This window comes from Anoplopoma fimbria, chromosome 2 (genome assembly GCF_027596085.1).
Source record: "Anoplopoma fimbria isolate UVic2021 breed Golden Eagle Sablefish chromosome 2, Afim_UVic_2022, whole genome shotgun sequence".
NCBI lineage: Eukaryota > Metazoa > Chordata > Actinopteri > Perciformes > Anoplopomatidae > Anoplopoma > Anoplopoma fimbria.
This window is the reverse complement of record NC_072450.1, coordinates 30,948,324-30,974,470: the sequence shown is the minus strand read 5'-3', so window position 1 is coordinate 30,974,470 and position 26,147 is coordinate 30,948,324. Positions and strand designations below refer to the sequence as shown.

General features: G+C 41.2%; 1 protein-coding gene across 1 annotated transcript in view; it reads left to right on the top strand.

The window, feature by feature from the left end:
• The first annotated feature begins 1,270 nt into the window (after positions 1-1,270).
• LOC129098895 (ADAMTS-like protein 3) overlaps positions 1,271-26,147 on the top strand; it is a 171,998-nt gene continuing 147,121 nt past the window's right edge. Inside the window, 3 exon segments of the mRNA XM_054608027.1 lie at positions 1,271-1,345; positions 2,613-2,729; positions 22,522-22,641. Of these exon segments, the coding sequence (XP_054464002.1) occupies positions 1,271-1,345; positions 2,613-2,729; positions 22,522-22,641 (312 nt within the window).

Below are 26,147 nucleotides of genomic sequence, written 5' to 3'. Positions count from 1 at the left end.
TGGAAGAGAAGCTGCACCTGAGCAGACCGATCAGCTGTGGCAGGTGGATTTCTCTCCCCAGAATAGTCCTGTATTCCTGTGTGACTCTGTGACTCTGTGACCATCAGCTGGTGTTATTATTGACTCCATCAGTTTATCATTAGTAATGTAATCTGAAATGTTGAAAATAAAGAAAAAATGTCCTATATGGATCTTTATACATAGGCCAACAACTCAAAAGGGGTGACTGTGGCTCAGTGGAGAGAGCAGGGTCGTCCTCCAATCAGAGGATCGGCGGTTCGATCCCTGGCTCCGGCAGTCCATGTCGATGTGTACTTGGGCAAGACACTTAACCCCAATTTGCTCCCCCCTATAAATGATTAGATAGATCCTGATGGGCAGGTGGCACCTTGCATGGTAGCCCCTGTCATCAGGGTGTGAATGGGTGTGAATGATTAGTAATGTAAAAGCGCTTTGAGTGGTCGGAAGATGAGAAAAGCGCTATACAAGTACAGTCCATTTACCATTCAAAGAAACCCGCTTTATCATCATATGAAACAGTAAAGCTGACCTTTTATACCACTGTCACTATCTAATGTGTGCTTTCCCCCCCCTGTAAATGAATGACTCTATGATTATTTGTATATCAAGGTTTTAATATCTATTAATATAATTTTTTTTTTGGTTTGCCAAAAGGCAGCCTTTAAGTTAATGACATCATTGAGTCATTATTCATCAGAAAACGGGGAGTACGATCTGGTTGCCTCGCATGGCAGCTGGATTCTAGCGATGTCAGAGATCACACAAGAATGATCAGAGATCACACAAGGGGGGGTCAGATTATAACGCTGGAATCCATTGTGTCTGGTGGAGGCACCATAATTCGCTCAGCCACCCAGACGGGCTGGGGGTCTTCCTTTTACAGGTGATAAAACGGACTCGCTTGGCGCCCTTACAACCCACTTCCACTCTAACGCTAACTTTAGCCTAGCTGTGGTGATAAATGGCGCTACCTACTAGACAGGCCAAAGAAGAGCGCTTTTGGCCACCTGGTCTGACTAAGGAAACGTTTTAGACAACTTCATATGCTTATTTCATCATCAAATACACTGATAATTATTGAGGTAAGAAATCAACTGTGTAGTTTTGGCATTTTAGCAGCTCTACGAAAAATTGATGTTGAATAGAAAATTTGCTCCTCAACGACGACCTCAGCCTGGTTTTCTGGCGGGGGAGCACAGTGAGGCCGGCTTCTTAGAGGCTGCTGGATTACGGTGAGGTGGTAACAGGCATGCCAGGACCCGCCCAGAGCATAGAGAACCAGGGGGAGGTCCAGGGGGTCCCCTTCCATTCGCTATCAACTTTAGTAACTGCTAATATTTAAAATCTACACAGTTAATGAATGGCCTCCAAATCTTAGAAGTGAATTGGATGAGACTGCATAGGAAAACATCCTGTTGTTCGGTACGGGTCGCCTCCCTACTACGGGAACAAAAGCTCTCATCCTGGGCCATTCTAGTTCGTAGTTCGCTGGTTAGCCTCATAGCTAGGCAAACGTTAGCGTTTAGCAAAGGACTGGTATACCCAATCAGACATAAAGTTCGGCGGGTCGTAAGAGCATATATTGCAAATCAGTTTAGTCCCTCCCACATGCAGCCAATCGTATTGTGTGACCCCCGAGCCGATCTGGCAGGCCGAGCACATCTGTTAGCTGCAACGACTTCAAGTTATGCGTTTCTGCCAAGTTCCCATTAAGAGTGCTGGAATTTGAGGCTAATTTGGCTGCTAATTAGGCAAATAAAGAAAGAGGTCTGTAACCTATAGATGCACTTTTTGACTTAATGCTGCCTTTAGATGCTCTGGTGAGTGACGAGTCACTTAGATCAGGTCTACCGTGCTTTATCTCCTCCAGACTAGTTCAACGCACTTTATTCTGGTATCAGGAGACAAAACATCCAAACGCTGCTGCAAGGATTTGAACTCGTACTAGGTGCTTTGTGACCCATACACAATTTGTAAAACTAATAAGTGTACATTTACATAATTACACTGCCAAACGACATGCTGGGTAACAATATAGCTGCTAGCTAGCAGCATGACCTGTCCGTTGACAGCTTTGAGAGGCTACTTCACATTTAAGAACAGAAAAGAGAGATGGAGGATTAAGAAAGATAAACCGGAGATGTCCTAGAGGAATTTGTGTCTAAGAGAAGAGATGTGTCTGTTGTTTGGATTTTGGGGGTTTTAAAAAAAAATCCAATTTAGACACTGTTTTTGCCATTTGTGCTAACACTAGCAACACCAGTGACCTCAGCACAAAGCATGTTGGAAGATGGAGAGTGCAAAAATACACAAGTCAAACTGATAGCAAACATTATTCCAACAACACTGACGTACAGTCGCCCACTGTCCAACAACAACAGACCTGTCGTCAGTTTATATTGCTTATACAACTGTCTTACATATTTTGTTTTGAATAAAAAGTTGTTGAAAAATCTTATTTATTTTAAGTTCTTTATTTCACTATGTTGCAAATTGCACAATAAGAATTGTTACATGTGTGCATGTTTAATATCGCAGTCAACAAGTCCGGAAACATTTTAACATTTTAACTGTCCTCTTCCTGTTCACAGGTTGGGGCTCACCCAGCTGTAGAGAGAGACCCAGACTTGGGGACATTTCTGATGAAGATGGAGTCATTTATCTTCTGGAGGGTTATCTTCATCTTCTCCACGCTTCCCTCTGTCCAGGTACTGAAAATGGATGGATGGATGGATGGATGGATGTGATGGAAGTACTGGCTGTATGACGTATTGGAAACACATTCAGGATCTCGCAGTGTACTTCAAACAGAAACTCTTATGATACTTTTCTACATTCATTGTAGGTTTTTGCCTTTACCATCTGGCTCACATGGCGTATCATCAGGGTCTTTGGTGAATCCAAAAAAACACGGACCCAATTAGAGAAACCTTGTCAGGGTTCACACACTGCACAGCCAGCCTCTGGCCTCTCACTGCGGCTGCTGTCAGCTCCCTTGCCTGATTTGATCCCACCAGTCTGGATCAAACTGTTTACACAGGTCAAAAGGCTGCTGGGCAGTGTGGGGGGAGCCCGCTGGAGGCTGTACATGTGTATCAGCTGGGGCGAATGTCACCTCTTTAAATGAAGCAACACTGAGCGCAGGATTTTTCCCTTTGGCAAATATAGCAGCTACTTAATCCCAGTCAACAGGCTGCTGTGGACCTGGTGTTCTCCACGATGGACCCAGCAAAGAGTTCTTTATTTGGACGGGGTCTGTTTATAAAGGCACTGAACCCTTTGGAGCGGCAGGAATATTTCCTCCGTCTATTTTCAGGGCCAGGACTATTGCTATTGTGGTGAGCTGGGAATTGAAGTTTGAAGGTTTGGACAGGGCGTTCACTGTTCGTAAACTGAAATCATGGTGTAAAAGTCACACATTTGGAGTGTTACAACATCAAATATTGGCCCGTAGCAATCAAACCGTTATTTAAAGTACTCTGTGCCATTAGCAACAGTTAAAGTTATACACAAATACAAATGTACAAGACCTGTTAAGAGTAAATCTACATGAAGGAAAGGTTAAACAATCAAATCATTTAGTTGAAAAGCACACAGAGAGAGCGCAGACCTCCGCCAAGGTTCTCCCTTGGACCATGCTACACCGTTCCACCAAGTTTCATGAAAATAAAAGTTTTTTTTCCCATAGTCCTGCTAAAAAATATGATTCAGCAGGATTCTGTGAGCAGAAGCTTGCAGTGCATAACGAACCACTTTATAATTGCTACATTGTGATTCTTTTTTTTAAGCTACCGAACAATTCTCATCACTGTAATACCTCAAATGTTTCGTTACAGCCACCATTTGTACAATCCTAAAATGTACCACTTTGGCACCATCGGCTTGAGCCCTGAAGGTTTTTTAGGGTAGCACTGAATTTAATTATAATGTGAAGCTAAACAAAAATGTGATGTGTGTGTGTGTGTGCGATTGTCCTCGTAACATAAGTAAATAAAAAAATAAAAACCGTTATAGCGTACAGGTCCGAGCATAAAAAAATCTGAAAAGAAGGAAATTCATCCATGTAACATCCATGTAACATGCGAAAAACAAAGTTGTTTTTTTGTCATGGGAAAGTCAACCAAACTGAATGTCTCTTTGCCTACTGATTTTAATATGCAGAACATTTCTCTTCATTTTCTTTCGCTAGAGGGTCATACTCATCTGATACCAAAGCATATTTCTTTATTTGATATAAATTTGTGATATGTGATTTTGGGCTATACAAATTAAATTGAATTGAATTATAGGTGATAAAGGTAGAAGGACAGACAGCTGCAGATGATGAAGAGAGAGAAGAGAGACAGAGTGATCCACTTTATGTGAATATTGTGGGTTTGTGTGTGAGTGAAAGAAAAAGCCTTTTAATATTTCAATAAAGGATGTCACGATGTGAAATTTTGATATGACAAATATTGTAAGAGGAAATATCACGGTTTTCACGTTTATTAACCTGAATATTTCTAATAAGCCTATATAGCTAATAACTAAAAATATTTATTATCATCCTCAATTTTTATTGTTTAACTTTGTCATCTATAGTTGTTATTTGTATAAGGGAAGTAAAAGATTGTATTTTCATTCACAAAAAAATCTAGTTATTATTAGCTTCTTCAAGCTAGTTTTAGGTAGTAAAATAAGTCATAATTCTCTTTCAAATATCTATTTTATATTGCTGTGAGCATATCTCCTTCAAACAACGGTTTATCCCAAACTATTTTTAAAAAGATTTAAACGGTATAAACATAATTGAACACATCAGGATAGCGTTACAATTTACTATCGTCCCCAAACTAATTTTAAGTGAATGGAGCTTGAACGCTCCATAAAGTAAGTAAATGGAACCTCCATACTAAAAATGGACAGCTGTTGCGTCAACATTAAAAGCTTTTCTCCTGCTGATTTCAACACATATTTCTTGTTCACCATGTATCATTATCAGACTAGCAACTAAAGAAGCATCAATGCCGATCTCCAGATTCCATATGTTTTACTTAATACAGGCAGAAAACAGTCGGCACTAAAACTTTTTTTTGGACTATGATGGTTAAACTATATAATTAATCCGTGGTTTAAATGAATCTTTGACCATTTACTGTATCTGAAAGGCTCCAACACTGCCAATTTAAGGCACTTTATGGCGGTTATAACGCTAGAAGGTCAGTTCCTTCTGACAATTTTACAGCTCTTCTTCTCAACGCGTCAGGTGGGGGGCACCACACACACAAAACAAACTGATGCGTATACACGTATTTCGTGACTCACGCGTTGAATGATTTTACCAAACAACATGTCTCTAGTGACTTGTTTTCACTGGGAAACAACGCAGGAAACAAGACACCAGAGATATCGAAGCTTCTTTTGGTTATTAAACCATGATTTAAACTCGTTAATCCCGACATTTCTAATTCCAATAAATTAATGACATTAATTAACATAAATATAAATTAATGTTTTTTCCAGCTCCAATGAATAATTGTTAAAGGAACGCAGTTGTATTCTGTTTCTAATCAGTACTATTCTTATTTACTAACAACTGCTAATATTTTTAACATAATCTTGAAAGTAAACAACAATTTTTGAGGTACACAGTAACATTTCTCAATGATTAACACATGCACTTTGAATATAAAGAAGGGGCCAGTGTCCATCAAAAGCATCGAGCTTGTTCATCCAGGGTAGGACGGATCCTTCAGAGGTCCAGGATAAGCCCCCCCCAAGTCCTCAAATCCAATTTGTTTGTTCGCCTCTAGCACACCAACAGGAGACTGATATAGCTATTATAGTAAAAGAAAAAATAAGGGTGTTGCACTGGTATACATTTAATTCCAAAAGTCGGGAAAAAGAAAGCAACATAATAAAGCCCTAGAGCACTGAAGTGGATGAACCAGTTTGAAAAAAGTAACTGCCAGTCAGGGACACTCGCAACGAGGCAGGGATTATTTCACTGGTCATTGCTTCAACTGGCTTTCTATTGGTTGGGGGTGAGTTTAGAGCAGAATGTATAAGAACAGAGGAGAGCTGATGTTTTCCGAGCACACAGAAGCAGCTTGAGCTTGAGGACAAGGGGCTCAAAGCCCGAGTGCAGGAAATCTGTGCAAGCAACAATATATCTGAGTGCAAGCATACAGTTTGAACAGAAGCAAAGCAAATCCAAGAGCAAGCAGGGCGCTATTTAAGTCCTAGGACAGGGTTAGGAGGGGAAGCATTAAGAAATCTGAATAGGAAATCAATTAGTCTTTGAAAGACCAAGCTCTTGAATAAAGACAGGAAAAAAAGGTTATACTTTTTAGTACCAGTATCTGTGTGAGCCACCTCAGTACAAAAACAATACCAAAAGAAAAACACAAATCCACATTAATCATTTTGAATCAACAGGTATTGTTATGAGGACAGAGCTGTTTGTTGTGTGTATGTGGGCTGTCCAGGGTGCTGAAACACAGCCGATGAGATCGATAGACAGAAAGTCTCAACAAGGCTACAATATATTTATTTATTTATGTGTTTATAGTTCACATATGAGCAAATTGGTTTTATGGGCTATTGCTATAATTTGTTCTAGTTGATTGTTGCACATTTTATAGCTGTTTTTCCATTTCAACAGCTTGTGTTGTCATTGTCATCCCCCCCCTCACACTACTGCTTTAGTGCACAGGCTTACAGGGCCACGCCCCGACGGCTGCAACAGGATGCTCCGCTCACAAAGACACAACGGTAGCAGGGCTTTTATACTCCCACACAAACCTTTTTATCAGCTGTGTATCTGACTGAGATGTGTTTCTCTTAGGGTGGGAGGTGGTTAATGCTCGTAAAGAGAAAGAGGTGTGTGTGTGTGTGTGTGTGTGTGTGTGTGTGTGTGTGTGTGTGTGTGTGTGTGTGTGTGTGTGTGTGTGTGTGTGTGTGTGTGTGTGTAATCGTGGATGTGTATGAGAGGGATTGATACAGTTGGCCTACAGTCAGCCGGCCTGTGCCTTTTGGTGACGCAATTTTCTCCACATCATTTGAAAATGAAATAATTGGCAGTGAATGGGTATGATCACAGCCCACTTCTGAACATTGGAATTTACTCAACTCGCCAGATTCAATAAGACGGTCACCATGGCAACACTAATACCTTATTTCAGACAAATGGCTTCGTATCACAACAATAACAAAGCGAGTGTGTCTCTGCAAAGGTCAGGGGACATTTGAGCATCAGACTATATCAATCAAAGTTTGGCAAACCATCACAATGCTCTGCCAAACTTTCAACACATCACACGTTCTACACAAAGGGTAAGACTCTGGACCGTTGTTTTTCTTCATGGAGGGCTACAAGGCTATTTCTCTCTCACTATATAGCAAGTCAGATCAATGCTGCAATCTTCATCATTACAGAGAATATTAACAAATGGTACTGGAGTCTATGGTGACCAGCCAGGTCAGGCATTGGACTGTGCGTTGGACTGTGCTGCTGGGATTTAGACTGGGACGTGAACCAATCCAGCTCTGAAACCAGTATAAAAGACGACAAGCTTAACAGGGCTGGATAACGATGTAATAACCTGAGGTGAGGAGTACGGAGTCGCTACTATAATGCGTGCAACTTTTTTTTCTTTCCGGCTGTAAACATTGTTGAAACAGAGCATGCTTTTATTGGTAGCATAGCGACAAGTTTGCAGAACGCAGAGTGGTTGGGTGTCGTCTCTGCTCTTCAAGCGCACATTTAGAGCCCCCGCTTAAAAAAACATGGGAGAAAAGAGAGACACTCGTGTGAAAGCAAAACGGTCTAATTCTATTATCTGAGACATAAAGTAAAGTAAATAATGACTGCAAGTTTTGAGGGAAAGACAGCATGTGATGTTGTTGCAGCGACACGATGAGAGAATGATAACTGTTTATCCTACTGACTGACACCGATGGAGGTTCTGTCCCTTTCTCTTTCTCTCTGCCTCTCTGTCCGTCTTAAAGTGTGCACGTGCATGCATTAGAGAGATATGTGTTAGAGAGATACACACAATCTTTGTAACGTATAACCTATAGTGCACCACCAGCCGCCATTCTGGAGGCTGAATCATTTCATTTCAGATGCAGTAGTCAGTCCTCCGTAGCCTAAAACATCCAGATAACAGCAAAAGACACAAAAAAAACGGGAAAAAAAACGTGAAAACAAATGAGCAAATAAACAAAACTCAAAAGAAGGTTAATGAAAAATGTCCCTGATATTGCTACATTGTAAACAACAAAGTAACATTAGCTAGTAACTGTTAGCATCCAATGGAAAGCACATTCCTACTTGGCTCAATAATGAAGCTAACAGCTAACGTACAGAGATGAATTAGCATTGGACGAAGGTCAATTATAACGTTACCCTGATGTGTTCAAGTGTAAATTTGTAAAAATGTAGTTGCGGATCATCAGGGATTCATAATAAATTTGCAAAAAAAACAGTATGCAAACAGTGATGAGGCAGCCTGTGTTGAAGTGCATGGGAGTTATTGTATTTTTTTTACGGTGGTATTGACAGCACAGGTCATATAGCAGTATCACTGGGTGATGAAACAGGAGAGCCTTATAACGGTATAATGGATATAGATGTGAAGGGCAGTGTGTGGGTGGACATGGGGTAACTTCACATGTGTGTAGTGCTGCTGGCACGTCTGTATTGAGTGGGGCTGTCAGGGTGAAGGCGCTTGTCCTGCCGTAATGATAATTGCCTCAACACTGCCATATTACCTTTTTTTTCTTCTTAATTTATCCTGAATTTAGCACTTGATAAATAAGCTTTATTGTTAGGCTTTAATATTAGGTCATTGAAACAGCCCTAGTATTGAGTGTGTGCTAAAGTGTGTGTGTGTGTTACGAATGGAGTAGGAGAGGCATCCAACTGGCAGTTCAGCATGTACAGAGGTGGGTAGTACAGGTCAGTGTGTTATTTAATTCTATTTACATTTTTTTTTACAAGATAGAGCCTTCTTTACTTTGCTTTTCCTATTTTCACAAACAAATACCTGTACCTGCTTTGTATGTTTTATGAAACGATACTAAATTTGAAGGGAAAATCAGTGATTTTCTGTTGCATGGTTCAGCAAAAAGAATCGATCAGAAGAATGGTGAGCAGGTGCAGTCAATTGGTCTCTGGGCAGGTAGGAGTTAACCTCATTGCACTGACTTTGTGCGGTAAATTGAGAAGTGAAGGAATGTTTTGGGTACAGTGGACAAAAGTGGTGTGATTGGGTGTAGATGAGATGGTGGTGGTGGAGGAGGGTTAGGGGTGCACGCTTGGCTGGCGGCGTGGATTATCACAAGCTGATGTGGGATCAGAATCACGCCTGATTGCCTTTTATTGTCCGGGTGTTTTTCCAGACGTGCTGCAAGATTTAGAGCTTTGGAGCTTTCATTGACCTCTAAAAATACAATGGTGGGGAAATGCCTAAGAAGAAGACAAAGCTTGTTTGTTGGCATTATCACACAGAACAGGAGGGGAGCAGACATGAGGAGAGGAGAGTGGTAGAGGAGAGAGGGAATCAGAGAAAGTAAGAGCAGTGACAAAGTGAGAGCTCCACTCCTCCACCTCCTCCTATTTAGGAGTTTCCTTCCTGGTGCCAGCCTCTTCCTGTCATCCTTTAGCCTAACAGCTGTTCAAACACAATCCATCGTCGGCACCAGCTCGGCCCCCCCCCCGTCTCAACCCACCCGGCCAGAATCCCTCACCAGCTTCCTCTTCCCCGTACTCACAAACAACAACCGGTGAAATCACCACGCTTTCTCTTTCACCCTCCTCTGAAAACAGCATTGTCTGTGATGCCAACCAGCCATGAGGTATGGCTTCGAGGAATGCAGTTTGCTGTTGCCATTGTGTGTAGAAATGATGATTGAGGTGGAGGAACTGCAGAGAGCAGTCGGGGACTAGAGGGAAAAGGGCATGAAGAGAAAGAGTGCCACCAGAGCAAGAAAAGCTATTTTCTTTCTGGTGACATACTATCGATCTCACGTAAAATGTTTAGAATGTGTTCTTTATTTTTTTTGCAAGACAGCTAATTCTACTACTTTTTTTTTTTTTTTTTTTTTTTTTTACCAGTTTAAGGAACAGTACTTATAAAGTCTATTAAGCTACCAGTATGCTTCAACAGAACAGCTTCTGGGATGGTTGAATATTACTAATTCTGTCACCTTTGATGTGAACAACAGAGTGAAAGAGAGACTGTCTGAAAGTGTGAGCTGTAATCCCAATAATATTTGAATGAGGATCATTGCTTAAGAATGTATAAATAAGCCATGAGTTCCTTATAATCGTTTATAATAGCAGTATAAGACATTTTTTTTTTAATTGTAATTAATTTACCTATTAAGCCATGGTTACAACATTTATGCTTTATGTTGCAGCTACTCGATCTCAAGCGAGAAAAATGCTGTATTAACGTTGATACATTTATTATTATGAACGTATGGACATTCTATAAACTATGGACTCAACAGGCCTTTAAAAAAAAAAGGAAAATCCAATTATTACTACAATTCCAGTATCTTTCAGCATTCAGGTGAAATGAAAATTGTGAAAGACAAACAATTTTTACAAATATTTTACAATAACACAATTTATTTTATTTTCAGAATGTCTTTAAATATACAATAACTTTATTTTATATTGTTGTTAACCTTACTGCCTATTGACTCACACTGTTGTTCACTACATTGCTCTCCGTAATTCATTTAAAGGTGCCGTCCAACCAAACCCACACATCATATCTTCTACTTACAACAAGTGTAGAAATGAGAAAATGAGATATTGCGATTAAACAAGCAGCCAGCCTACGGGTATTAATTGACCATCCACAGCAGTCCGTCCTCACAGTGACAACACAGGGACAAAAATTCATGCAATTCCTAAATCTGGGCTATTGGTTAGCTAGCAAGTTAAGATGAGACAACCTGTGGATTAAAGGATTGATGTTGAAATGTTGTTTTGTCACATCTACTCGGCTCACGGTTAAACAAGAGCCAAACTAGTCAGGTTGGAGTTTGAGTAGCAATAAGAACGTCCCCCATAGCTGCTGGTGTGCCAGGAACCCCCGAGTAGGAAAGGCTAATGAGAACAAAACTGTCTGTGATCCCAGCCTGTGGAGATGACTCTTATCGAGGGTGAACATCAGGGACAGGATCACGTCACTGCAAGAGCGGGGGCCCCTTGTGCAGCTCTGAGCGAGGCTCATGCTCCCAGACAGCATTTTATTGTATTGTTGTTGGGGACATTTCAAAAAAAGGCCTCGGGCATGTGCCTTTTGGTTGATTTTTTTCAGTGAACTTTGACAAATTTAGTCCATTAGATTCTCACAGGCATTAGCACCGAACCAGGAACAGGCTTTCAGTGTCAATCATCCCGCCCCCTGATCCTCCACACTCTCAGAGGCAGCTCTGTTCAAAGGAGAGCCAAACCCAGACGAGAAACGATTAAGATATCCATCTGGAATAATATCATTTTGACCATGTGGCCTGCTGAGTAGGCCAAAAGCGCCGCTGTTATCGGCGTTGTCATTATTTATTCACAGCTCGGTTCCTGTTATTATTCACGTCTTTCTAGTGGACTGGAGTTCCACAGTTTGTTATTATTTGAGCCCTGCTCATCACCTCCTCCCTCCCCCTGCTCTCTCTTTCCATCCTGGCCCAGAGCTGGTTCATGTGTGGATTTATTAAGTTTCATTTGCCAATAACTTGTTATCCTGTCACGTCCCCTGACCGCTCACTGCTCCGCTGCCTCGGATTCATACCTCCTGAAGGAGCATCTAGTAAGCAGCTGCTGGTAATTGCTCTGTTACAGATAAAGCTTTTAAATCACTGGGGTGGATGAATGTGTTAAAGTAAGAGAGGAAGGCTCTGGAGAAAATGAAAAAAAAAAAAGGCTTAATGAAATACACGTGGTAGAGGGAGAGGTTGGCCGGAGTCATTGTGGGGATATTTCTTTCTTCCTCTCTTTCTTCTCTCTTCTCTACATGTTGTTACGGCATCTGCTCACACTGATTGCACACCAACCCAAACATCATTTAGCTTTAATAGAAATAAAACCCATTTAGTTAATTATTATAAATCAGCGCCCATGTTCTTCAAATAAAGATACTCAAACTTGTGCAATAAAAAACTTAGTTTGTTATCAATCTATCAATATATGGTTGCTATCAAAACATACTCTACCATTAAAACCTGAAGTTTTAAATTGTAAGAAAGTGCCTCAGTTAAACTTTTCTGCAAGAACGGTCACACGGACATGAGTTGAAGCAGAATTCCCACACAGCCTTAAGGTCTAATCAGTGTAGCTTTAATACTAGCATTGTAACATAACATTAAACACAACACAAATACAACAAAAATATATATTAGTTGATATCAGAAAAATAAGATTGTAAGCTTTGAAATCCTTTTTTGGTATTAAAAATGGCCTCACCCAGAAAGATTCATCCTCTTGCACCATTGTCTCTCATTTACTGACAGTGTTTTGACATTTTGATAGCGCTGCACTTTGTTATTGATTGATACTCAAATTCACCAAAAATGTTGAGTCTTTCAATTTTCTCTAAGATCCACTTTGTAGCTCTCTAGTTCTACAATTTTGTTATTTTTGGAGAGAAGACTACTCCCTAAGAGTTACCTATTATGTATCTCTTGCTCACACACACACACACACACACACACACACACACACACACACACACACACACACACACACACACACACACACACACACACACACACAAGCACAGATCCACATCCAGCTCAGGTTCAATTTCAGCTCTGGTATTTCAGCTAAAGGTGAGGAGTGAAAAGATCACTGTAGGTCTTCCACACCACGCTAACGGCAGCCGAGCCCGGTCACCTCCTCACCTCCTCACAGTCGCTGCATACATGCTACATGTGTGTGTATGTGCATGTGCAGCTAGAGAGGCGGCTGAAAAGCTCTTTCATACACATGGACAGTGTGGCCATTCACTCAAAGCCAGCAGCTCTGTTTCTCCTCTGCTTTGGGACTCTGCCAATCAGCTGGCTTCCATCTCTCCTCATCCTTTCATTTCTATACTTATTCCTTCCCACTCTCTCCTTTCTTTTATCTCGCTATTTTACTGGAACCTCATGCTCCCCTCGATCGCTGACCTCCATTTCCCCCGAGACGTGTTTGTTGTCTGTGAGGAGCAGTAAACGCTCTCATGAAGACCTAACCTTCAGGAGAGAAGTGCATACAATGGGTGACATTCAGACTGGATATCAGGAGTGAGTGTAGTCACTGTGACGTACCCCACTGGTTTGTTGACTGCACTTTAGAAACTCGTAATCGGAATTTTGGCTGTTGCCATCTTGTTTTTTTTTTCTTGGTTTTTTTGGAAGCATTAGTGACCCGAGAAGGTGGAGCTAAGAACAATCAAACCCTTCAAATTGTTAAAATGAACTTTCATGAGCTGGGGAACACATTGGGAATAGGTTTAAGTTCCAAGATGAAAACACAGACAACGGCGTGGTAGAGACCTGTCAATCACAAGGAAGCCCCGCCCTAAAGCATACTCTGCTTTATGGTCTATTTGACTCTAAATGGAACATAATGTACTAAATGAACATCATGCTGTATTGAAGAAGACTTGAAACTAGAGATTGAGACCATAAACTCATGTTTACAATGTTTACTGAGGGAATAAATCAAGAGAGAAGTAGAGTCATTTTCTCATAGACTTCTATACAACCAGAGGAGTCGCCCCCTGATGGACATTAGAGAGAATGCAGTAGTAAGGCTCTTTTGCATTGGCTTCACTTTTCAGTACTGGAGGTTGCCGCCTCATGAGACATCATTAAACCTGTTCCCCTTTGGAACACCCATCTTGTTACAACACGGTCATCATAGAGCCTCTCCTTACGTCTATCCATCAATACAGTAACGTAACAGTGATTGGTAAAGGAAGAGGCGTCGTTTAAGTAATGGAAATGGTCCAAGTGTGTCATTAGCAGCTGTCCAAAGCTAGGGCTGTAATTAATGTCATCAATTAAAAAAGAAATGACTGCGCCCTATGGCAGCAGTAGAATGAACCGAAGGCGAAAGCAAAGGAGCGCTTTGTCAGGACGGCAGAGGAAACAAGACAGTGTCCTGTCTCCTTCTTGTCCCAACTAAAGCATAATCTATCGGGGTTATCAACGTGTGTCCGTCATCACTTCAAATGTATTCACTAAATGTTTCTTCATCCAGCCAATTTAAGAGTCACTTCATGCACCGCTGCTGTCATAGTAACATAACGATACGCCATGCTACATCCAACGTTGTTATTCGTCGGTTCTATATTTTCTCTTTTCTTTAATGGCACATGTATGAGTGAGAAAACGGCTTTAACTGCTGTTACACACTTTTGTTACATATTACTCCAGTGATTAAATCTGTCCTTGTCATTACCTATTTACGTTTTCTGGTCAAGTAGCTACTTAAGTCAAAGTGTTGATTCTCAAGTTCTGGGAAAGGGTTGCAGTGGCATACAGTGATGACATAATCTGTGTAAAAGCATTCCTTTTTTTGTTCCTAGTGAGGAGGACACGTGTCTTAAGTCTTCAAACTGTTCTGTGTTCACTTAAACCACTCAGCATTCTTGTGACCTGCAGTGTCATTCAGGTTTGGTCATAGCTTAAAGGGGATCACGATGAGGAAGTGAGGGGCCGACTGGGCCTTGATTGATCCTGCACTTCTTCTGCACCCGCTCTCCTCAGAGTTCTATTTATGGAGCTCTCTAGGGTTCTCATCTTCAAGTACCTCTTAATTATCTGAAGAGGCAAGCTGTGTTACGTTACATTTAAAGTGCAAGAGATGTGGTGTACACACAATGGAACACTGAAACGAAACCACACACATACAGTACATCTTAAAGTGACAGCCTTTCAAACATGTTCACAAATGTTAGGGACCAATACGTACAAATGCACGTCCCTGCATTCTTCTAGAAAACAAATGCAAGGGGCGGGATATGTGATATGAAATCATAAAGATCATCCAAGACTTTTCTGTCGGTCAAGGACGGAGGTGTATATTGTTTAAGGAGGAGCCTCAAAACGTTAAAGGGAGGCGCGTGCAAGTGGTTTCCTGCTTCTTACTAACAATAAACATTTGTTTCTGTGTCCTTAGCTTCTGTACTGTGACGTATTTCACAATGAAACAGTGGCACCAGAGCCAAATATCTGCTCACCCGCCAGCAAACTTTGTTTTTGTATTCATTTTTTCTTTGGATGGCAGGATGAGTTATCAACCACTTTAGCTGTGAGATACTCTCACTTTCATTTCATTGAGACTTTGACCAATTAGATGTTATGCGTCGGGTGGCATGATGTTTTCTGTTCTTCTAGACTTAAAGGGGGGCTGCACGGTGGTGTAGTGGTTAGCACTGTCGCCTCACAGCAAGAGGGGCCTGGGTTCAATTCCCGGGCTGGACAACCTTCTGTGTGGAGTTTGCATGTTCTCCCCGTGTCAGCGTGGGTTCTCTCCGGGTTCTCCGGCTTCCTCCCACAGACATGCAGCTTAGGTGCATTGAAGACTCTAAACTGCCCGTAGGTGTGGATGTGAGTGTGAGTGGTTGTTTGTCTCTATATGTCAGCCCTGCGACAGACTGGAGACCTGTCCTCGGTGTACCCTGCCTTCGCCCATTGACAGCTGAGATCAGCTCCAGCACCCCCTGCGACCCTTAACTGGATAAGCAGGTTACGGAAAATGGATGGATGGATGGATAGACTTAAAGGAACTAACCTTAATAAAAGTGTGAAGTAGTAACAGTTTTGACATTAACCAGCAAAGTCCAGCCGTACTTTCTCGGGGTACAAGCGGTATGACAAGGTATGACAAGGGGTAAGTCGCTGCAGCATCCAGTCCGCCCTCAGTCCAGAGGACAAAAAAAGTAGAGCTGCCCCCAATACATGCCTGGTTTGTGAGTGTTTTTATAGGTTGTTTATTGGATTAAATCAAAAGTGGCAGAAACAAGAACACAACTCACACCTTGGCTTTATGCTCCCCGCCGCCGGGAGGTGTGCGACAGCTCCGGGAGACAGACCGTTAGCTCGAATTCAGCCAGTGCAAACCCCAGCACCAGAGGTGTTATCATCCGGGGACAACCCTGACTCCCCATTGGGCTTATTTTTTTTAAATAACTGTAGATTCCGTGGATGCAGTAGTAGAGGTGAAATGCTAGCTCTTATTTCTTTGGAGCAGTTGACCAGTAACTACACGTTACCTCTTTAAAGTCCCCCTGTAGGACTCTTTTTGCTCTGCTCCTGCTTGTGTAACTAAAATGTACCATGCATGGTTGTATCCATACCAGAGTTTGAATGACACTAAGATCATCATACATTAACAAAAGCCCATTGATGGATATAAACAGCTCTCACTGTGACTTTTTCACTCTTTTACTTCCTCCACACATATTTGCAGATACATGCACTACTCAAAATGAAGCAGCAGGCCCCCGAGCATTGAGAGAACTACTGTTGTTGCTGTTCTACTCACGTATATATACTCACCCCCCCCGATACACGGTTCTAAACCAGAACCGATACGAAAGTAGTTAATAGGCGGGGTATCGATAAGGTTCGGAGTTTACGGTTCTGCTATCGGTACTTTAGAAGTTACGGAGTGAGATCTGCTAACGTTAGCGATGTCATTCGGAGTATAATCATAAAAACTGGCTAATAAATGAAAGCTCATCGCTCAGCTAATTATTAAACTGCGCCTGTATTTTAAGGATTTTGGAAATGTTTGTAGATTGTCGAAGCCATGACCCAGCCCGTCCCCCCTTCCTCTACCACCACCGGTCCAAGCCCTAGTCCATTCACCATAGCAGCTATAGGGAAGATGACACAGGAGAGGGTGAACCAGTGTCACAGGGCTGTTACTCAGTTTATTGTGAAAGGCCTGCACCCATTCTCAACAGTGGAGTGCTTAATGAAATTCCTCTCCTAAATTTCAAGGATGCTACTTGTTGAGGATCCTTCTAATTCTACCAAGGAGTGAGTCCTTCATTGAGAGGATTTTTCAAAGATGTATGTGTGTATACTACTCAAACACCCACAATCCTTTGTGCCCTATTTCCTGTCCCCCGATTTGGAAACAGAAAATATGCTAGTACACATTGTTTCACCTCAGAAGTCCGCTAAATCTGTTTCACAAAAAAATGTGGGCGATAAATTACCAATCCAGTTTATGAATCTTCTCTCATACAAGATCCACAAGGGCTAATTTACATTGAGAGTTTTTTATCGAGGTACATTGACAGTGTTTTATCGAGGGAGTCTGCTGGCTTTTAGGAGAGCTTTTTTATTATTTAAGTTTTATATTATATATATATATATATATTAATATTTTATTCTAAAATATAGTTGGTACTTGATCAAGTTTTTTGTTCAGTTGGCTTTGCAAGAGATAAGTTGATGAAAATGCACCATTTAAATTTTTTTTAATAATCTGCGCTCATCACCGCATGACCTGGACACTAGTGAAAATCAACGTTCAGTCAAATTTCTCACCAGCAACCATGTAATTATAGAAAACACTATGGAGTGAGCCTGTAAACTCCAGTGGTGGACTGTTGACGATCAAAATAGATCCTGTATATTTGGACATGATGAGATCAAAGCATTTCATCCCACTCTTTCAGCCTCTATAATAGGAAAGGATTATGTTACAGTAGTCAGCCTTGTACGCTGAATTAACTAAAGGACAAAATAATCTGTTTCATTCTTTTTTACTTCTTAATGGAAAGAGAAAATTCACCAGGTTTATTTACAGGAGAGAAATGCAGAAACCAGTTCTTTAATTAGCCAGGTTCCAGGCCGGTGACTCGCCACAGACATTCAAATTGGTCCCGTGTTGTGTTTAATGACAATCAAGCTTTGTTGGGGGATTAAGAATGAGAATGTCTGGGCATTAATCACATTGTTTTATGTCGATTCCCATTTTTTGTAAACCCCCTTTTCTACCTTTTTTTTCTTTGATCAATTTGATAAAAAGCCCACTGCTAACGAACACACGCAGGTTATTTCTAACTGCAGCTGGAACGTTGCCCACAAAAACTACATTTCAACCACTTAGCTCTTGTGTCATCAGTGGCTGTAAGCTTATGTAGACATCGGTGCTGTTCTGTACAGCCAACAACAGAAAAGTTTCCACGCTAAGTTCTTTATCTTTGACATCGCGCTAACACTGGTGGTAGTAGGGGTACCACAAGAACTCATACTTCGTTAGCAAGCCGATTCCAAAATTCTGAAAACGTGGTATTTGTTTTTCTACAGTACCGTATGTTCTGGGGAACAGGGCTACAACGTGAACAACAAATCCGTGTTAAAGTCAATATGAGGAGAGCTAGTACCGTTAGCTGTTAGCAGCTAGTGGGCAGCACATTCCTGCTTGGCTAAATAACGGAGCTGAAAGCTAACATACAGAGGTTGCATTGAGTTATATTCTGATGGGTTCAAGCTCTGCAGTAAAATTGAGTTTACAGCAAAGATATTTTACAACGTTATGATGTGTTAAAATTTATTTTTGATATATTTATTTTTTGTGAGAAACTTGAGGTGGATCATCAGGGATTATATAATAAAATTACAAACAGTAGTATGCAAACTCTAATAAAGAAGAGTTTGTTGAAGTACATTGGATTTACCGTTATGTTTTTTTACCGTGGTATCGAATTGGGTATTGAGAAACACGGAATTTCACTGGTTTTGACTACAAAATGTCTAGTATTGTCCCTCGGTAGTATCAGACGGTGCTATTATTCAAACAGGCTGGTACCTCATGTCAGGCTGGCAGTGTACAGACGTCATTCTCTACTGACTGGATAGACCAAATCAAATTAACTCCCCCTATCAACAGCAAATACCATAATGTCAGGCTGAATGACAAAGTGAACAGAAATGCTAGTTTAGTCTGATAAACAGGGCAGAATAGCAGTCTATTGATTCCCGTTTGGGGTGGTGTTCCTCCTATTCAAATAGGACAGAGAAACGGCACAGGGGCTCTGAATGCACCGTAAGTACACCTGATCCAGAATCAATCAGTCTCCAATCAGCTGTTTGTCCTGCAAAAGGATTTTTAAAACAGACGAAAATCAGCGAGAAAGATATTTCCAGCGAGGATGGAGGGCAACATCAGCCCCTCATTTAGATGGTTACATACATATTATTGGACCTGACCTTGAAAATATTTCAAAACCCCTGCTTAAGTCTTTTTGATCAGCGACTGGAGCTGAACAATATTCCGTCCATCTTGATGTGAACAAACTCGAGCTTTGATTTCCGACCCGCTGCACAGAAGTTTCTCCACCGACTTTAACAAGTAGTCCCCCCCCCCACACTATGCAACAGCTGCCTCCTGCGGTACAGTATCTTGTCCCCTGCGATGGGGGTTGCCCTCCTTGTATTATTATCTCAGTATTGGCTCCCTTGAAGTAAGCCAGTGATCCAGTGTGAACCAGCCACTGCAGGGAGCTGGCAGGGTGACAGCTGTCCTGACACTGTCCTTCCATTGGTGTGTAAACTCAATTAGGGGAAGTGCGCCACGCAGCGCTGCACTGCTACGACTCAGTAACTTCACAGCAAAGGAACCTGACTTACTGTTGCTGTGTGTGTGGCCTTGTATGGACACAGTCCTCTATCGGGATGACAAAGCATGCCCCTCTCAGACATGACTTTGTATTTTCAGTTCCAACCCACTCATACTGACCTTGATTAGAGCTGTGTTGCAGAACAAACAGTTGTCAGAGTAACAGCATTCTCAAACATAAAGTGCAAGTCAACAGCTAGTGAATGAATTTGTAGGAGTTCAGGGATATTCCTCTGGGTATACTGCACCAAAGAGAGTTGCAAAAGTGTAAGTTTTACATGGTTAAAAAGTACAATACATTGTAATACAATGTTAAGATAATATGGGACTTGATAAATTAAGACAAATACTTGGTCTTGTTTTAGGTATGGTTTAAACATTATTATTTACATATGAAGATCAAGATTTAGGTGTGGCTCATAAATAGATTTAAAAAGTACGGTGTAATAAATAAGTTTAAAAGGGACAGATCTTGTTTTATTTTGAAGAGTCAATGTGGTCCGAGGAAGTAAGGATTCAAGCACTTTTTTGACCAATCATATCTTCAAGTAATTGTATATATTTGAACTTAAGGTTTGTCATTCAGTTATCCACGTGTGTATGCTAGTATCGTGGCCAACTGAGTGTTTTATTAGCACTCATTAGCAGCTATTACTATTTGGCAATCATTTATCATTTCAACATGAAGACCCCTCGGGATTCATCAGTTTGTACTGCTAACTATCAAAGTCAGTGCTCAGTGATGGAGTTCATGGACTACGCGGTACGGACCGCGCCTGTTTGGACACGTTCCATCGTACAAAACTTTTATGTTAGGGGAAAAGTTTGTTCATTTTTTATGTCAAATGCATCCATCTTGTGCATTTTGAGAGCGAAAATAAGAGGCTAGCTATACTTCAAGTCCGATACAGCCCAGGGGGAACTATTGTAGTTTAAACTTTGCTTTATTTATTGACAGTATTAGTTTCTAGTTGAGCTACTTTGTGGATTCAGATCCCCGATACACAATGTAAATCGAATAATAAACTTTTATTCATTATTAAATAGTATAAAGTCTAATTATTATAACTATGTAAAGTGGTTAAATTAAACTCATTCTGCAGCATTAAAGTGAGAAATACATTTAAAAGGCCCTATTATGCTATTTTCCGGGAGCATATTTTTATCTTAAATTACAGTTTCACTGTAACCATTAGTATCTACTAATGGCACAGCACTCCATTTCAAGCCTTTGCAGCCTCTCATACTTATACCAGGTGAAATCAGTTAATACCCTGAGGGTTCAGGGTTTTAGGTCTTAGGGGGGACTTTGGGATTCAGCCAGGCTCTCGGTTATTTGGCCTTTGGCAACCGAACTCTGACGTTTTTTAATGGGTAAAAACCTTGCTAATACATATTTCATGAACTGATAACACACTGTGAATGGGTTAAGATCAGAACACAAAGTTCCTCCAGACAGGACAACACCTTGGTAGCGACCTGTAGTTGTGGTCATGTCAGAGAGAGGGAGAGAGAGAGAGAGAGAGAGAGTGAAGAGGTGAGTAAGGGATGAAAGCGAGCCAGCCATCAGACACTCCTCAGGGAAACACATACCAGTGGCACTGCTGCTGTGTCTGTCTCTAAGTGGCTCTAAAAGCATGCAGGAGACACCACTTCTGCTAATCTTAATGGTAGATCATCTGTCTTGCACACAATTCAAGTGGCCTGGGCTCTCACACTCACACACACACACACACACACACACACACACACACACACACACACACACACACACACACACACACTCACACAGTCTCTCTGGGGAGCCCTCTGAATGCCAGATGCCAGTTATTCCTATCCTGTCTCCTGTGTGCAGCTCGGTCTCAGTCCCTTTGCTCGTTCCCCTCCCTGCCTTTTGGATAATGCTGATCATCCAAAAAAAAATCCAGTGTGAGGCATACACGCTTCCCGACCTTTGTGTATAAAACACAGGGAAATTAATAGGAAATATTGCAGCGGAGCAGAATTTACGGAGAATCAGCAGAGGGTTCAGCACAGCTTTTTGTCTCTATTGAGCTGGGAAAGGTGGAGGTTCTGGGAGGGAAGGGGATCCTGGCCTGTTTGGGGAGATGATTTCACACCTTCTGGTTAGAAAACACCAGCCAGGTCCAGATTCATGCTCGCTAAATTAACCCAGGAGTGACTGAGGTCAGATTTATGACCCATCAAACTCAACCGTGTGTGTGTGTGTGTGTGTGTGTGTGTGTGTGTGTGTGTGTGTGTGTGTGTGTGTGTGTGTGTGTGTGTGTGTGTGTGTGTGTGTGTGTGTGTGTGTGTGTGTGTGTGTGTGTGTGTGTGTGTGTGTGTGTGTGTGTGTCATGATCTGATTTTTACATCCCAGGCAAAAAAACTGTTTTTCATTTTTCAGTTTGGACACACCTTCTCATTCAAAGGTTTTTCTTTATTTTTCTTTATTTATTTTTTCTACATTGTAGATTAATATTGAAGACATCCAAACTATGAAGGAACACATATGGAAGTATGTGGTAAACAAACAAATGCTCAACAAACCAGAATATGTTTTATATTTTGGATTCTTTGTTGATTAGTGTCCAAAATTTTGACTGGTACTGTATACAAAAAAGGCGCATATTTGATAAGATAATAAGTAATTTGCATATTTAAAGATGTAAGTAATCAACTGAGGGAGTTTCATGGCAACATACCCGATTCACCTGGATGTCTCCCTTGATATTATTCCCATGCACTTCACCTGGATACTGATTGACTTAAACTTGTGTATGTGTATGTCTTCCTGTAAGTCGCTTTGGATAAAAGCGTCTGCTAAATGACTGTAATGTAAAATGTAATGTAATGTGTGTGTGTGTGTGTGTTGTCAGTGTGCAGAGAGTCAGCCCCAGAGAGCAGTGTTCCTGCCAGAGTTCGCCCTCTCACCTCAGGGCAGCTTCATGGAGGATGCTACGGAAGATCAGCTTCTAACCTACAAGTATGACGACCAGGTCAGTCCCACACTCTTCACTGTGGCTGGGCCCTGGAAAGGGGGGGGGGCTCAAATGAATTATATGCAACAGGTACTGAGGATAGCACAACCAGCTGACTGGCATGCGAGTCAGTCGCACTATGGCGAGGGCAGATGTAAGGGTGGAGCTGGAGGACACTCTGGTATACCCGGTCAGCTACAACCGCAGCAGAGAGGGAGCTGATGGGCGGTGTGTTACCGTTCTTTCACTATTGTAGTGCATGTGAACAGAAACACATCAAACACACTAATTGTTTTTAAGCAAATTGCGCACAAGGGTGTGTGCGTTACATGACTAAAAGGACATATAATATGATTAAAAACATTATATTAATAAATAGCAATTAAACAGAAATTGTGCAAGTGTTTTTTTAATTATTCTATTATTATTTAGTATTTTCAATTTCACAGCATAAGAGATGCTTTTCAGTTTCATCACCTGTTGCCTTCTGGGAAAGTGTTCAGTGTGATACTGAAGTGTTTGAATATATATTTTACACATACACAATCAGTACAAAATAAATGATTGAGGAGATTTCTCTGAGCGTCACAAACAACCCAGCGATATTCTTTTCTAACATCAGAAATTAAAGGCATTAAGTTCAATATTTGTTTTAAAAGTTGCTAAGAGCCACATCAGTTTTTCTCAAAGTCATTTTTTTGCTTGATATCATGTTGCATCTTGTGAGGGTGGGCATCTTTGGCAATGGTGCCTGCTTTCTTGTTGTCCTTTTCCCACATAGCTGCACTAACACATAGCTGCCCGTTAAGCTAACTGTTTGTTAGGGCCGGAGGTCTGTAGGTTCAGGGTTACAAACCAAAAAAACTTCACTTTTGTCTTGAGAACTACTTTACTCTACTTGACTTGAAAAACTACTTTGAGTTAGAAATACAAAATAGAAGGTAAGACTTGACCCACTGATCAAGTTAGCTCCCTATGACCTTTATGACATAGCTTCACCCTGATTCAGTTTGGTTGGCGAACTCAAGCCACACATCTCAAAAATATGCCATGCTTTCTCTGAGCACCCACAAGAAATGATGAGTTGATTAAATGAAGTTGATGTCTACAGCTGTCTAGTTGTCCCTGTGTTTAAACACTGAACAATCATTTTGGGACGTTTCAATCCTGTGTTTAGTCTTCTGGTGGTGGGGAGAGCCGTTGGATTACAGAATGTCCCTTTTTAAAGTGAAAGGAACTTTATTCGAGATCATCTGTGCATTCAAAATAATAGTGCAGTATAGTGTGTACACAAACACACATACAATGCATGCACATAACAGAATGCACACACCTTATGTTGGTGTTTAGCCCCGGTGGGGGCAGCAGATGGTGTTGCCTCAGTGCAGCAGAGTGGATTAGCAGCTACAGGTTTGTGGAGTAACAGGTGGAGAAGTGTTAACTCTCTGATCTGCCTCTTCTTCACTACCTCAGGCTGGATGAGCTTGATGTGCTAACTGATGCACGCTCCTTGGCGGCACACTGCAGGTGGCACATTTGAAGTGTCACAATTGCTGCTTCCTTTGTTTTTCCCACCAGGATGGTAAATAACGCTATCTCACATTTATTTTTCTTTGTACACTGTCGGTCCTGCATTCTGCTTCATGCACACGCAGAACAGCAGCCAGCAGCCAGCAGATTAGCTAGACAGGTGGCACTCCGGGCATCGAATAGAAAAAAAAAAAAAAGAAAAGAAAAGAGGAATACAGTTTCATTCCTGTGCATCTTAATCCAAAGAGGATCTGAGGGGTTCTTTTGATTCATTCTGTCAGTTGACTAGGAGACCAACGGATCATAAAACCCAAAGTTCAGATTGTATGAAGGACAAGAGTCATGAATCAAAGTGCGGATCTGCACAAAAGAAAAAAGAGAGCTAACATACATTATTAGAGATCCCCTATCACGCCTTTTTTTTGCCGCTGATACCAATTGCCCATCATTGATGATGTGTTGTTATAGTAGCTAATATCTATTTTGTATTGCTGAAAAAACGTCTTCAAATGTCGCCAAATTCTACATTGCACAAGATCACATTGGAACACGTCACTTTAACGGTATAATTTACCTTCGCCCCATACTCATTTTCACATAACAGAGCCTGAATACATCATAATGGAACTGAATGGAACCTGTTAGCCAAAAGGTTTTAATGCAGACTTCTTTCTCAGTGTGATGCTGGGGGATTTTCAGGCTAGATGATTTTCATTGTTTCCTTATGTTGTCATGGTTGTGGAAATCTCTCGACACAGATAACATGATCATGAACATTTTTTTTATTATTGTCAAACGTTGCTGTCTTTAGCTCGCTGTAATGGGTGGGTTCTTCCTAACCTATGATTTATATATACACGGTGCTTAAACTTTAGGGTTCAGTGTCTTGCTCAAGGACACTCTGACATATGGACAGTAAGAGCCGGTAGGGGTTTTCTTGACTACAAGGGTTCAAATTCTGCATTATTATGGGTTCCATTTCAAATTGTTACACATTGTATCTTGTCAATCATTTTTTCTTTAGATGAGTCAAACGTGGGGTTTCAAATAATAACTATAATTGCTGTAGTTAGAGCTGTTACTTTTTCAGTGAATGCTTACATTTTCTGATGCACACTTTTAAATACAACTTTAAATAACCCACACACATCAGCACAGAGCTAGCATTTTCAAACAAACAAAAAAGACACAATTTAAATGGTAGATCACAATGTAATTTTTTTTACCTGTTTGCTCAACTTGACGGGGAAACCGAGTTTGAGGCTTTTTTCTTTTTTTTTAGAAGTACTGTAAGTAGTTGTTGGCACTATAAGTAATTTTGGTCTCATAATGCATTCATGTAAAGTTATGTGTGCTTTAATGAGGAGGTCATTTTCTACTCTCTGAGTGCATTTCTCGACTTTATATGCAACACTGAAAAATGAAACCTGTTGTGTCAAAGGGAATTTGTTTTAGCCACACACACACACACACACACACACACACACACACACACACACACACACACACACACACACACACACACACACACACACACACACACACACACACACTGTAGCTTTGCAGCCATTCTTCTCCTTATAACTACTTTGATATGAATTTTGTATTCAATAAAGCAGCGCAGAGCAGTAAAGTGAATCATCTAGCATTGGAGTGCCGTTAATAAGGACACACATCCACATAAATCAGGTTAGGAGAGTACATCGTACATGTTTTGGACAAATATCATACAAATGATTCCTAATGAAACCCAGGAACGTTGTTAGGAGAGACTGTACTTGGGATGAGTTGCCTGGAGTCCTCTGGCCGTCTGCAGTGTTCAGCGTTGTTGTTGTTTCTGCCGTCTGCCAGAGCCCTGCATCGAGGCTTCACAACGGTGGAGGAGGACATTGTGCTCCTGAGAGCTGTATCTGCACGGAGCCCAGTGCATGAAGCGCTCCTTTCTAGAGGGCTTTTGATTCAGAAAGGAATGAACTCTAAAAATGTCTGTCTTT